The 15731-nt window shown below is 40.8% G+C and overlaps 1 protein-coding gene across 4 annotated transcripts in view; it reads left to right on the top strand.

The window, feature by feature from the left end:
- Positions 1-15731, top strand: part of EPHA4 (EPH receptor A4) — a 135174-nt gene that overhangs the window by 59981 nt on the left and 59462 nt on the right. For all 4 annotated transcript variants that reach the window (XM_007101339.3, XM_055090146.1, XM_055090147.1 and 1 more), the window contains exon 4: positions 2305-2460. In XM_007101339.3, the coding sequence (XP_007101401.1) occupies positions 2305-2460 (156 nt within the window). The remainder of the gene's footprint in view (positions 1-2304; positions 2461-15731) is intronic.

Raw genomic sequence — 15731 nt, 5'->3', positions numbered from 1 at the left:
TGATTTTTGTGAACTAGGAATCCAATTCTTTAACTGGAAGTGGTCTTATTGGAATAGAAGTGGAGGAAATAGCAATGCTTTTTTTTTTTTCTTAACAAGTTTTTGAATGTGTTCTGTTTTCCCATGGCAATGAATCAGTCATAGGCCAATTTTGTTGTCAATCTCCCACTCCCACTGTGAGTTTTTACATTTTGATGCCTGATGAAACGAAGGTGCACAAGGATTAGGCAGGCACGTGGAAAGTTTTCCTCCAACATCCAGATGTGAAAAAATAAAAGCAATTTATCCCTTATTGGCCGTCCCAGCCCCGAGCGACCAGGTTTACACAAGTTGCCTTTAGGGGCTGTGACTGACTGAGTGAGACACGAGACCCAGTGGGTTTGTGTCAAGTTCAAGGACTCATTGTGTTTGAAGTGGGAAGAATGAGTTTGACCCTCGGTGCTTCTTCCTGCCAAAGCCACAGTTTTTGATTTTAATCGAAACCCTAGGGCCATCTTAAGCGTGACCAAGAAGCACCTTGCATGTTGAACCTTCCCTAATGATATGATGTGTATAAACTTGAGACACATAAATCTCAGTCATAGTCATTGGAGCAACGTGTTTTTCTAAGATGCTCCGGTCCAGTGACAGACGAAAGCAAATAAGGGAGAGATTGATCTCCGAGCGCTTTTATTGTCGGTGCTCCACACGCCATAAAGTTTTGGCTCGTTAAAGGAAATTCCATAAACAACTTCAGTTAATAATGGTGAAGTAACTGCGTGCTTTTCTGGAGCTTCTGCTGAACTCCGTGTCCGCTTGCCGTTACCAGAGCATGATTAAGAAAATACCAACAGGATGTTCTGGACGGGGGAGCAGACTTCAACTGGAAGCCGTACGGATGCTTGATGGATGATGAGTAACGAGACGGAACGTGGCCATATCTCCTCGGAGAATCACATACTTCTGTGGATCTCTTTTTATCTACTGGTTTGAGTAAAATCTGCTGATTGCTGGCGCAGTTGATCTCTTGCGGTGGTCACGCTGACGGAAAAGGCCCTTCTCCCAGCTGATATTTTTGATAGTTTAGAAATACCCAAAGTGTGTGATAAATGGAGAAAATTGAGAGTGAATCATACTGGAAAGATTGTGGGTAACTGTCACATTTTTATGGTACCTCTGGTCTTATAAAATAACTTTATTTTTAATGGCCTTGTCACTGTGGGTTTAATATGGATGGTGTCAAGTCAATTTTTATTTGAGGTTGAGAAAGATTTGGGAGGTGATCTTGAAGGGCATGGGGAGAAAAAAAAAAGGGAGAGAAAGACGCTATTAATTATCATTTATTGTGAGATTTCCCAGAATTATTGAGTCTTTCCACGTTAGTCAAAGCAGTCCTCGGTGTCGGTGTGATGTTTGTAAAGATGAGGTCACGGAAAAGCGTGTCAGGTGCATAAGGAACTATATGGCTGGTTCTCTCCACCAGCCACTTGGGCTGTGTGTGCAGAGGCAGGGCGGTGTGGGAAAAATGGAGGAAGGGGGAAACATGAGGGTTTTGTGAATTTGAAAATGAACGCAAAATATCTGCCAGTCTTAAAAAAAAAAAGATCTGAACATATTATATTCCAGAATCTACTGTGGGTAGTTTTATATTACTTTCCCCTGAAATCATGATCCATGTCTTACCAACTCTTTTCTTTTATGCTTGGTTGCTTTTGTTGGTCTTTCACTTTGGTTCTCTCTGTAGCTGAGCGTAATTAGGAAATAATCACCTACCAATTTTTTGTTGGCGCTGGGATACACTTCCAGCTATTTGGTTCAAAACCATGCTGTCAGATTCCATAGCATGGGGCCAAGAGTACAGGCTTTGGGGGCCGAACACTTGCAGTCAAAGCTGGTCCCTGACATTTACCAGATGCATGGTCTGGTGCCGACCGTTTACCACTCAAAGCTGGTATTCCTCATTTCCAAGGTAAGACTAGTAACAGCGCCTGTGGAAAAGGGGACGCTGTAAGGATCAAGCGGCACCATGCATATAAGCATGTAGGAAGCGCTGGGTAAACTTTAGCTGTGCTTTTATTGACACAACCGGTTTTAAGAAATTTTTTTCCACAGGGCTTTGCCATCTGACCGTAATTAAATGGCTCTTAAAGAGTGACTGTTATCAACAAATAAATGTTTTGGGTTGTTTTACCTGCATCTCAAGCCAGATGCTCACTAGTGATTAGCAAAAATGTCTCCTTTCTTCTGAATCAAGGAGGTAACATTTCGCTTTGCTATGTTATCAGGGGTTTATGTTGATTTTTTTTTTTTTCTGCTTTCGTTTAGCTTGCAAAATTGGATATTACAAGGCCCTGTCCACGGATGCCAGCTGTGCCAAGTGTCCACCACACAGCTATTCTGTCTGGGAAGGAGCCACTTCGTGCACCTGTGACCGAGGCTTTTTCAGAGCCGACAACGATGCTGCCTCCATGCCCTGCACCCGTAAGTTGTATGCTCATCTCCCGTCTCTTAAATGCCAACAGCTTTCATTTCCACCTAGCAGGGCACTGCTAGGCCTTCTCCCAGGATAACCATGCAGGGGGCAAATGAAATGAAACATGCATCTTTTCTCAGTCAGAGCAGGGGCAATCCTTAGGAAAAGAAAGGCTCTTTCTCACTGAGTTTGTCGCCTTCAAAATGCACAGCTGCCAACAGACGACTTGGTGGAGCAGAGATTGAACATTCAGGGGTTGTCTGACACAGTGTAATTAGAGCTGAGACTGGAATTTATGAACGGCTTTACCGTTTCCTCTAGGACTCTTGGGGAAGCGTGACAGCTGCAAGGGAAACAGGTATAGGATGGGATCACATGTGGGCAAGTGGTTTCAGTTCTGTGCACGGATGTCATAGCTTGCAATGTCATTACCCTTCTTCCTTCTTTCCTCATAGTTTTGTGTTCATAACATTTAGACCTGGATCCTAATAAATGCTTGTTTAATGATAGGCACTGAACACATGCTGGGTTAAGGAATGGATGGGGTTGGCACCTCGGTATGCAGGGGAATAGAGAACTCCTTTCTCACACTTTATATGGACAGTGTTTCTGGGGGTTGACGTTCCTTTCATGCATACTCTGGGAGTCACAGACCCTGCAATGGCTATGACCTTGACCAGAGCAGGGAGTGGTGGGCCCGGGTATCCCACCCCTGTGTTCTCATTGACTGAGCCTGTGTCTGGAGGGACAGAGCTGAGGGGCCAGGCACAGGAGCTTTCCCCAGGTTTTGGCTTTGTTTCCCAGCCCACCGTTTAGTACCCAAATGACTATTTAGCCTTCTAAGTCTCAGTCTCCTCATCTGTAGAATGGACTAATAATAGTACCTCCCTTATGGTTGTTGCTATGCAGTACGCTCATGTTATTTACATACTATGTAAAATGCACAAAATCATGCTACCTGACAGATGTTCGCTTTTACTCTCGTTAGGACATTCATTATTTTGTTCCTTAACTACTGTACCTTCCCTCTTGGCTGGCCTGTAAACATCGCTGCAAATAGCAGTTTTTTTTTCTGGTTTGGAGTCAGTTGGGTCAGCTGGGGGGCCACTGTCTAGCCCAGTCAAGGCCCACCTTTAAAAGGAGTGAGCGGAGAAACTTCAGGGCCATCCCAGATTTGTACTGAAATTGCTGTACCCTCAGGAGTTCACTTCATAACCAGAGAGGATAATAATTATTGTCATAGTAACTACAACAACCATTTTATCATTATACCCCGGTAATGCATTAGGCACTTTTGATTAACTTTATCATAGGGCTCATATGATAACAGTCTACGAGATAGACATTATCTTTATTTTAGAGATGAGGTAACTGCCAGCTCGGAGATGTTAGGGGTCGTGACCAGGACTCCACCCCAGCTTGGTGATGGTGCTGCAAGACCAGGAGACTCACACAGCTTCTATTTATTGGGGGGCACTCTTGCCCTCTTCCTTGGCTCATGCACAAATTTCCCGAGGGAAGGACTATATTAGGGCCAGGCTTAGTTGTAAACATAACTGGACAAAGATTTCCTCATCTTCTTTTTCTGTTCCTTCCATAGACTAAGTACTTTCTCTGGATGCCACGTATATTTGATATGCTCAAGTCCCAGCCTGTTTCTTTTTCAATCTAAATATTCTTCTCGTATGTTCCATTGTGTGCAATTAGTGTAATAATAAACTGTCCTCCTCTGTCCACACCCACTACCGACATTTCTCCAGTTGTGATTTTAGGGCACAAGAGCAAGCTCGAAGGGAAATATAGTGGGACGACAGTGTGATAATTGCCCTCAATTTGCGTCATGCAGTCCAACACCTACTTTCCATACAGATAAGTCTTCTCTAGGCTGGGTCTTGACTGTGAACCTCATAAAATTCACCTCTGATGGCAAGACAACCTGGCTTTTTCTCCCAGGTATTTTTAGTCTTATGATTCTGATCTGTTATCTAGCATTCTAGGGGGCCATGGGCCAATCACTTAATTCCTGCAGCTTGCTATGTGGGAGTTTAGGGAGACCCCAAAGGTTGCCACTTGCCTGAGTTACTGCTATGCTTACCATATGTGTAAAAGTGGTTTCTGAACCCTTGGAGTTGTATGTTTCTGTAGGAGTAAATTATTAGCTTTACCTTGACTACGCAAATGAGAGAAAGAAAATATTGATTTTAGCCTATGGGTAGACCTGAAAGTTTTAACATGAAAGTAACTTTTGCATTTTTCAGAGATTGTTTTCAACAACGTAAGAGAGGTGGCTTTTTGTGTCATTGATAAGAGACCCATGAAAATACCAAAGCAATATGTGATCCTTAACACTTTCCTAACAAGATCATTGCATTTATTGTATCTCTCCGACTCTGAGTTAAGAGGAAACACAGTGCTGATGTTAATACCACATGCTTGAGAGGCTATTTAATCTCTCCAAGCCTCAGTTTACTGATCTATAAAATTGGATTCTCACCATCTACCTGTGAGGTGGTTTTAAGAATTAAACAAGTAGGGACTTCCCTGGTGGTCCAGTGGTTAAGAATCCGTGCTCCCAGTGCAGCGGGTCTGGGTTCGATCCCTGGTCAGGGAACTAGATCCTGCATGCTGCAACTAAAAGAGCCCACATGCCTCAACGAAAGATCCCGCATGTGGCAATGAAGATCCCGTGTGCTGCAACTAAGACCCGGAGCAGCCAAATAAATAAATAAATATTTTTGAAAAAAAAACAAGAATTAAACAAGAAGATATTTGCAAAGGTCTGGCACATGGTAGGGATCTAACAAACGTTTGTTCTCTTCTTTTATCCCCAGCTGGTCACTTCCTTCCCCAAATGACCTCCACAGCAGACAGCCAGTGCATCTCTCTGCCCCTCTAAAGGGATTGTCTCACTTGACTACATGATTAAATTACCAATGGCTGTACTGTACTCCAGAAGCTCTGGGGGGTAGGACTGAGGCATCAGTATTTTCAAAAGTTGCCCCCGTAATTCTACTGTACAGACAAGGTTGAGACCACTTCTCTACAAAGTTGAATTTTTAAGTTTTATTTTTTAATTTAATAAATATTAACTACACAAGACTCTTTAAGACCTCTTTGAGATAGGGGTAATTTGGGAGGTGACCATATTTTGCTAACAGATTGACTAGTAAATTAAACAGCAGAATTAGAATCTATTCTAGCCTACGGCTCTCCTTCTAGATTTCTTCCATCCTGGTGAATGCAGTGGACCTGCATTGTCCAAGACGGTAGCCACGAGGCACACGTGACTGTTTTAATGGCCACATTTCAGAGCTCCATAGCCACATGTGGCTAGTGGTGACCATACTGAACAGCACTGCTATAGAATATTTCTATGATCACACAGAAAGTTCCATTGGACAGTGCGGTGGTAGATTTTTCAATAGAGAAGATAGTGGGAGTTTCTCAGAGAACCCCTTGATCAAATAACCCACAAAATGAAGCCCTTCCTCCTTGCCCCACCCCCAGCTTTATCGGCTTCTCTTGACAAGATGTGGGGATGGAAAGGAACATAAACATCAGGGATCCTTTCAAAGTGATTCCAGCCTCTAATCAGTTCTTCCCAGTTGGTTAAGCCAGGTGACAAACCCAATTCCCTTGTGTTGACAGCCATGATAATCAGGGACTTCTTTGTTCGTTATGCTGTCTTTAACCCCAACATTCTTATGCAGCCCTGAGTTTAGTGATCGCTCACTGTGACGGCACACTAATGAAGAAATAAAACACACTCTCTGAGACTCATTCTTCTAGCCAAAGAGAGACTCTGCTCCACTGGCTTGTAAAATCAGGTTTTTGTTCACTTGGAGAACGATTAGACCAGGAATACAAGCAGCATTGGCTAATTTAGAAGGAAACTCCTAAGAAGTTCTTCACACCGTCAGCATTGCTGGAGAACTTCAGAGAATTTAATGGAGAATAAACTTTATCTCTAGGAGGACTTTGGATGGAGCTTCTGGTTAGGTTAGGTTAGGTTAGCATAAATGGCTGTGAGTAGGATAGGCAGTTTTCAGTGGAGGCATCATGTGAACATTTTCAAGAAAATAATCTGTACCTGTTAGAATAGAGAGTAAGAACAATGCTTCTTAAACATGAATGTGCGTAGAATCACGTGAAAGACACCTAGGGACTGGTAGGAGATGTCAGGCTTGACCTTCTGCATTTTTAACAAGTCCCCAGGTGCTGCCGACGGTGCTGGTCTGCGGACCACCTTTAGCCAGTAGGAATTTAGAGCCTCCCTGATGGATCGCATGTGATGGGAGACCCTCTCTTCTGTCCTTGTCACTTTCAGGCCATTTCTTCAGCTCATTGGTGACTCTAGAGAGGTATTTCAAGGGTTCTGAACATTCTCCCTTAATGAAAATCGAGTACTTCATTTGTCTCACAGATGAAGAAAATCCAGCCTGGTTTGGAGTTGCATAATCAAACACAGACACTGTGGAGACTCTACTATGTTACTAGGTTACAGCCAAAGAGTGGAAATGTCCATCTTCCCTTTAGGCACAGACATCAGTCAAGAAAGTCAACAGGGTTTTTGGAGACGTTGCCAGCAAGGCAGACACGCAGGCCTCCATACATACGAGGATGCCATCTAAGCTGCTGAAGGGATTTTGATTTCATGAACCATTTCTTAGAAGAAATTTCAGTGTGATTTTAAAAAATTGGAGTATAGTTGACTTACAGTGTTTTAGGTGTACAGCAAAGTGATTCAGTGATATGTGTGTGTGTGTGTGTGTGTGTGTGTGTGTGTGTATTCCTTTTCAGATTCTTTTCCGTTAGAGGTTATTACAAGATACTGAATATAGTTTCCTGTACTATACAGTAGGGCCCTGTTTTTTATCTATTTTATGTATAGTAGTGTGTATCTGTTAATCCCAAATTCCCAATTTATCCCTCTCCCCTCCTTTGCCCTTTGGTAAACATAAGTTTGTTTTCTATGTCTGTGAGTCTATTTCTGTGTTGTAAATAAGTTCATTTGTATCATTTTTTTAAGATTCCACATATAAGTGATATTACATGATGTTTGTCTTTCTCTGACTTACTTCACTTAGTATGATAATCTCTAGGTCCATCCATGTTGCTACAAATAGCATTTCATTCTTTTTTATGGCTGAGTAATATTCCATTGAATATATATACCACATCTTCTTTATCCATTCATCTGACTTACTCCACTTAGTATGATAATCTCTAGGTCCATCCATGTTGCTACAAATAGCATTTCATTCTTTTTTATGGCTGAGTAATATTCCATTGAATATATATACCACATCTTCTTTATCCATTCATCTGTGGATGGACATTTATGTGGCTTCCATATCTTGGCTATTGTAAATAGTGCTACTGTGAACATGGGGAACACATATCTTTATGACTTAGAGATTTTGTCCTTTCTGGATATATGCCCAGGAGTGGCATTGCTGGATCATACAGGAACTCTATTTTTAGTTTTTTAAGGAGCCCCCATACTGTTCTCCATAGTGGCCTCACCGATTTACATTCCCCCCAACAGTGTAGGAGGGTTCCTTTTTCGCCACACCCTCTCCAGCATTTATTATTTGTAGACTTTTAAATGATGGCTATTCTGACTGGTGTGAGGTGATACCTCATTTGCTGGATCATACAGGAACTCTATTTTTAGTTTTTTAAGGAGCCCCCATACTGTTCTCCATAGTGGCCTCACCGATTTACATTCCCCCCAACAGTGTAGGAGGGTTCCTTTTTCGCCACACCCTCTCCAGCATTTATTATTTGTAGACATTTTAATGATGGCCATTCCGACCAGTCAGTGTGATTTTTATTAATGAAATCAATGTCCTTTAACTCTGATGATCACCAACCCCTCCCCTCCAGATCTCTTTCCCCTTCCCTTTACCTTTCCTTGTAGTCGGGAATGTAGTCTGTGATCAGCAGTGCTGGGAGACCAGTGCAGGAACACCTTGATGACAGTCATTCAGTTGCTCGGTCAATGATTCTAGAGGGTGTTCTTTCCCCACTTTGGAAGACCGAACCAGTATTACATTTAAGGTAACTTTCCAATCCTTCATTGTGTTTCAAAATATACTGGAAAAAATGCCTGGTGAAAACTCAAATTGGCTTTGTGTATCTGGAAAGAAATAACTGATTTGTTATTTTGCCTCTCTTACTTTTGAGCACCATTACGGGCGAAGTTTTCCATACTTTTCAATTGGAAATCTGTCCTTGTGCTGTTGGGTCCTCTTTGTTTAACTTGTTTGATGAAACTTATTAGAACCTCATGATTGGGGGTGCTCTGTAAATAAGAGATTATTATTTTAGGTTGCCAACTTGAAGGGCCTTCGCGAATCTGACTGTAAGTAAACGGCCTTGAATAATTCAGCCAGCTATGCCAAACAAACAAAGAATGATTGATTGATACTTAGATGTGACCTAAAATATTCCAAAATTGCAGCTTTTAAGATAATTTGTACTGGAGGAGCTCAGTGCTAATGAGGGCAAATTTACCAAGGTCTATGATGAACGGTCCTGATCTGAGAAAGCTTTCTGCAGGTTTAGGTTATCAAGAAATTGAAACAGCCTAGCTCCAAACAGCAAAGCATCACTTACTTTGTCTTTACATTTGCCTTTTCTAATTGAATTTATCGCACCACTGTATTTCCTCTAGAAAATGTATTGTTTTAAAATTACCATTTCAGTTCTATTACTCAAAGCCCTCACTTCTAATGCTTTCTGACAGTTATCAACATAATGAACCATAATGAAATGATGAGCAATCTTCAGTGGAAACCCAATGTGGATCCCAGTGGTGCTGTGTGACTGCATTGTTAACATTTGAATGCAAATTAAAATAACATCATCCTTACTTGTTTCCAAGGTCAGGCGAAGAGAGAGACTTTTTTTTCTTTTTTTAAGTTCTTTAATTATGGAAATCTCATATCCATTTTCCAACAAGCCCTTCAAGGTTCCACTGATGTTCATCTCTACCCCAAAGATTTACATGCTTAGCAGTCCAGCTAAGGGATTTTGGAAAGGACGTCTAACAGGAGGCTTTGATGTTATAAACCATAGGATAAAAGGTAGCCTTCGGTTTCAAGTAAACTACATTTCTTCCCCACCCAAAAGCATATTTCTTTTTGCTTTGGAACTGCAAGTAACTAATAATATAATGATGGAAGGAAGGACATTCTGTGAAGTTGATCAATGAGAGTGCAGTTGGCTCTGGTGACAGACTCCTTAGTGGAAGAGTGAGAATAAAGGCCAAAGATTCCTAAAGTTTGGTTCATGAAAGTGTTTCAGAAGATCCATTGGTTGATCCCTAACCACTTCACATTTTATTGTCTATGTTATCAATCCTTTTTTGAGAACATATTTTTATGAAAATTCTTGAATCTAAGGTTTGGTTATTTCATGTGATTTATAAAATTTGCAATATTAGAGTGTAGTTTCATACTGCATTCCATAGGACAAAAACTCAATTAAGACTCCAACTCCCCCTTTTCCAGATCATGTGATGTAGTTTTTAAGGCAGAACATACGGCCCCACTGCCTGTTAAGCCAGTTGATAGGCCACCAGTGTGCCTGTCCTCTGGACCATAAAAACTGATAAAAACAACCAAAGACATTTTCATGATTCAGATGCAGCCTTTCACCCATTCCATTTTTAGGCTGCATCTTTAGTTAGATCTCTAGTTCAAGGTCTGACATCAGTTAGTGAGTAAACCACATCCTTGTTTCTTCCTTTTAAGTTACCTTTCAGCATTTTGACTGTGAATAGAAACAATTACCTCTAAAGAACCCACGTGCATGATTCTTGTCTAAAGACAATTAAGGATATAAGGGGGGAAAAAAGCATCTACTGTGCTTAATGGAAAGCACTAGACAGACCCCAGGCTGATCACTTGCCGTTTGGTAAAAATTGTAAAAGTTCTAAGGTATTCAATAAAGATCAGATATCAGCTCATTGAGTTATTTTTCAAAAATGCTATTTTAGCCTCTGCATTACCCTCCAACCTTCTTCTAGCTTTATATAGATAAACAGTCCAATGTGGACATTTTATCGGGATTAATAGTACAATGTGGATTCAGCCGAAAAATGCATATGTTTGAGGAGCACGAATGTGTGCCCAAGTGAAAGACTTGACTCTTCTGCCAGTGTCATTTAGCCAGGTTATTACAATTTTTCCACCACCATGAATAATTAAGAATGGCTTGTTATCACCCGAGCCCAGTCATTTCTGGATAGCACTTTTGACACTACTCCTTGAAGTCCTACAGTGGCTGTGCACAGCATGCTTCTGTGAAACAAGGTCAATTAGACACTTTCCTGAGATCCCCTGGGGTGAGAAGTGGATGCCTTCTCTGCTATCAGCATTTTATTTTTCCTGTCATAGCTGACTTGCTCTACATGCCATCTACAGCTCGGCAGAAGATGGACTGAAGGGAGAGGCTGTTGCATAGATAGAATTGCCCCCCACCCTCCCATGACCTTCCACCCAGAAAAGCATCTTTAACAAAAACTCCTACTCCTGAGTGGAATGTAGGAACCAGGCAGAGAGGACATCTCAGCTAAGACAAGAGCAGCATCCAGGAGGTAATGCCAGCAAACTTCAGCCTGAAGGGCAGGACAGCCAGGAGAAATGTGAGAACACTCCAGCTGGGTCCACAAAGAATTCGTAGATATGCTTCATTTTTCCTTTGAATTGTCCGTATCTCTGGGAAGGGGGTCGGTCGTTTTAGCCTTTGAATCAGGCTTCCTGATCCTATCTTCGCACATATCGGCTGTGTGAATTTGGGTGAGTTGCTTCCCTTTTCATATCTTAGTTTTTGGTCATCAGATTGCTTGGGGTAACAGATACTTTTCTGCCAGCTTTTATTATGGGGATTAGATGAGATAAAGGATGAAAAAGGACTTTGCAAGAGATGAATTCACAGGCTAGCTAATTCTAAAGCAAAATACTTAAAAATTTCTTTAAAAAATTACTTTTCGTGGTCTTTCATGTTGTAACTTCTTCATGGATAACTGAGAGTTAACGGTATAAAGCACGTCAGCCATAAACTAGTCATCTTAAAATAAAGAAACTCCAACTGCAATTAACCTAGTAAAGACAAGACCGATGGTTCCTGGGTGTAGAATAGGAAAAATAGATATACCGAAAAAATAGGTGGTAGCAAAATTTCAGCAAGGAGTTTACCTCTACAGGAAACCAAGAATTTTTCGTGACAGTCATAAGTGATTGATGTGTTGGAATGGTTCTGTTTTTTAATAATGGGCAGTTCTGCTTTGACTCTATTCATCGTTAAACACATAAACTGCCGCTATAAAAGGTTATGCACTGTGCGTACATCTTGGAAGAGGTGTCGCAGCAGCAGTCTTCGTGTAAACTCACCCACGGCAGCAAAAGTCTGAGAGAAGGCAATTAGTAGCGACACACATATAACTCTCGGGGGGGATGCATGGGCTTTGTTTCAGAGTCAAAACTTACACACCCCAACTGTTTATTCTGCCTTATAACCTGTCTTTCAGCTGGAGAGAGATTAACAAAGGCTTATCTGAAGGGTTAGAGGGTTTTACAGCTAAGGCACTGAAGTATTATTGACAGTCCAAAAGTTGTACGTGATTAATGAAGCCTTATGAAATGGAACTCAAGACCCGAGGTGCCTCTTCCTCGGAAGCTCTGTCTTGTCCTGGTTGCCTCGGCATTTTAGTAGCATGACAGTAGCGCTTCAAGAAATCGATCATTTAAGAATTATGTTTCTGCCCATATGCCCTGGGGGAATGTTTCTTCCATATCCAGAATTAATTTCGTGGCACAGGCGTTGAATTTTAAAATGGTGATTAAAAACCAGCTAAGTATTAAACGTGTGTGATAGCTTTGGAAGCTGCTTTATACTTGAGCCTGGCTACTTTGGTTTCCTAGCAGCTATCTCCTAGCCCTGGTTGCAGACTTTTTTTTTTTTAAAGCTTTTAGCATGTAATTGCCGTTTTCTTCCTCCCCCATCACCTTTGCCTTTTGCGATGTGATATACCCAAGTGCTGTGGCTGTGATGCTTCTGAGGAGGGAGCTGGACTGGGCTTAAAGAATCATCATTCATTCACTTGTTCAGCAGATATTTCGTAAACATCTACTACACCTTTGGCATTTTTCTAAGGGCTGGAAGGTGCTCATAAACCAGAAAAGAGAAAAGATTCCTGTTCTCATAGAGCTTCTGTTTTAATGGGAAGAATAAACAAGATAATGTAAAATTCTCACAAGAGAGAAAAAAAGATCATGAGACAGTGTTAAAATAGAGGAAAGGGAAGAATTTCACTTTGCAGAGAGTGGTCAGGTGAGATTTGAGCTGAGACACCCCCCCAGGGGGCGGGGGAGGCGGGGAGGAGGCTGCTATTGAAGAAGTCAGGGGACAGAATTCCAGGCACAACTACCAAGTCTAAGGAATTTGAGTTGCGTGTTTAAAGTTTTACTAACAATGTGAGTTTTAAACTTGACTTATTTTCACCCTTTGGTCCTGGAGTCTGCTGGCACTTTAATTCCAGTTGTTGTAAGTAACAGAAATTTCAGGTTTATGTGGCACATTTCACCTTGTGTCCATATAGATTTAAACCCTTTGGCAGAACCTACTTTTAAATGCATTTCTCAAAGCGGGTTTCCATCTTCTGCTGAAATTTCAGTTACTTGCTCTAAGAATAAAGAAGTGAATTTTACCTGACTTGTGACTTTGGAATGGGGTACATAAGGTGCAATTATCCTGACCTAGACTTTCCATGGGGTGGTTCATAACAAACTCCAAGTTCACAATGGAGGTATTTTTGACTTTGGATTTACTGTTGGCTGATCCTTTTTGAACCATTTTATTAAGGCTCCGACAGATTTCATGTGTATGTGTAAAACATCAGGTTGTCCTAAATGGGCTACTTTAAATCCTGGCATAAGCCATCAAGTGTGTTTTCTAAATTACTCAGGAATTACACTTTAGTCTAATACATGGGAGGGAAGAATTATGATTTGTGGAATTACTGGAATTTTCTTTGATGCTTGGAATATTGCCCTTCTTAAATGTCACATTCATTTAATTTCTCTAGATAGTGTGTGGTTCATTTCTGAAAGCTTGTCTTTTCCCAGAGGAAAGCACATGATAGGTTAAGGAAGATCAAGATTTCTTTTATGATGTAACATGATATGATGCGATAGTCCTTTGCTTCTGCTGTAATTTGGCTACAGGTTCTTGGGGACTTCATACTGTCAAACTCCTGTCAAATGAACGCAAGTTGACATCCCACTAGAAAATAATAATTACCCATTGTAGCACCTTCCACCAGTACCTGCTGTGCGATACAGAAAGTCTTTCACACCAGTGAAGCAAATGGATGTTCATTAAATTTATCCACAGTGGCAAGAAATACAGAGGCCATTTCTGTCAGAGCAATGAGAAACCCAAAAAATAGGCCATAATATTTTCTGTATTTTATTCCTTCCTTAATCAAAGAAAGTAGGTGTAACTTGGACTTCAGAAGCCAGAGTTGTTACCTGACCTGTGTAAGTGTGTAAATCAGTGGTGTGATCTCCCTAGATTAGTTCAGAGTATGCTTGAAGTCCCTAGAATTATGTGCAAAATTATGAGGATCATCTTTCTGGGAAGAGAGTGCTTCGCTCCTATCAAAGCCCCTGTAGCAGAGCTTGGGAAACTATGGCCTGAGGGTCAAATTCAGTTGCCCTTGTTTTTGCAAATAAAATTTTCTTGGGACACAGTCATATGCATTTGTTTAGGTATTGTTTATGATTGCTTTCAAGGTACCATGCAGAGTTGAACGGTTGCTAGAGAGACCATATAGCCCATAAAGGCTAAAATATTGACTATCTGACCCTTTACAGAGGTTTGTTGAATGTTGTTCTAAAGGGTTAGTAAGTTAAGGGTTATTGCCTTTGACTTCTTGTTCTAGTAGTTAGGCTATTACCCATGCCACTAAATTATGTTAAAAATGTGAAAGGCATTCTAAACATGAGAACTTCAAAATAGTTTAGCACGCTAACCCCATTCTTTGATGCAGGAAGAGAGAACCTTAGGCTTATACGTGAATATCAAGCAGGTTTTACAAATAAAACCAAAAATGTAAAGGAAGGATATTTATTATCACCTTAAATATACTTCAGTATTTGATTGATTTGTATTTTAAAATGTCTTAATTTTGCTCATAAAAGTAAAATTAAAAGAAAAACCATACTTCTATAAAGGCTAATAAGGAAAAGGCCCATGAAACCATTAAAATTAACTGTCTTCAGAGGTAAAGTTTTCCATAGCTTCATGCCTGAAGAAATCGTTCCCTGAAGTCAAGATGGAGGAAGAAAAGTCATAATAACCCATCCCAAATTAACAAAACTTCAATTGATAGAGCCCACATTTTAAATTTCCAGCCATACTGGCTGGTTGTGGAGCTATAAAAACAAGAGAGGAAAGAGTACTTGCCCTTCCATCCTCCTGATGCTCACATGGTCCATATTTAACTCCCTTTAGTCTCTTCCTTTCCCCTTTGATTTCCTGCCCTTTCCTGCAACTATCCAGGAAAGTTATCAAAATGAATCAGAATATTTCTTTTTCCTCCCTCCTCTTTGTTGAGTAATTGAATGACTCCACAGTCCCTCCTAACAGAAGAAACCACCTCTATATGATACATAGCCCTCCCTACTTGTTCCAAAGTATTTTTAAAATGTAGAAAAGAGGAACTTGAATTAAACTAGCTACACTGAGATACTCCTTTACAGGGCTTAATGGTAATGAATCAGTATGTGAAAAGCTGGCTAGTACAGCCTTATCTCAGAGAAGCTTGTATTAATTCACAGGCTTAAAATAACATTGTAGGTAGATGGGCAGAAGATGCATTAGAGGACCTTGTTAGTTTTCCATCCAGTCATTCATGACTCCTCAAAAGTTTATTGAGCTTGCTCTGAACTAGGAATCATAGGAGATACTGGGAAATGAGGAAGACATCAATTCTTCTCTTGAGGAGCACACAGACTGTGACAGAAATAGACATGTACTGGGTGTCTGATTAGCAAAACCCCTTTACATGTTCCGAACAGAATAGGAAATAGAAATAATGCCCTGAAATATGGAATAATCTCATAAGCAGGATTACTGCCAGTCCTACATTGAGGCTAGTAGTGGGCAGTTTGGGAAGACATAAAACCCTATAATTCACAATGACCTGCAGCTGCCTGATGTTGGTGTATGCTTGGTACATATGATGTCAATATGGAGACTAGAAAAT

The sequence above is a fragment of the Physeter macrocephalus genome, chromosome 2, assembly GCF_002837175.3.
Source record: "Physeter macrocephalus isolate SW-GA chromosome 2, ASM283717v5, whole genome shotgun sequence".
In the NCBI taxonomy this organism is placed as follows: domain Eukaryota; kingdom Metazoa; phylum Chordata; class Mammalia; order Artiodactyla; family Physeteridae; genus Physeter; species Physeter macrocephalus.
The sequence above is the reverse complement of the archived record's forward strand: the minus strand, read 5'-3'. Positions and strand labels throughout refer to the sequence as shown.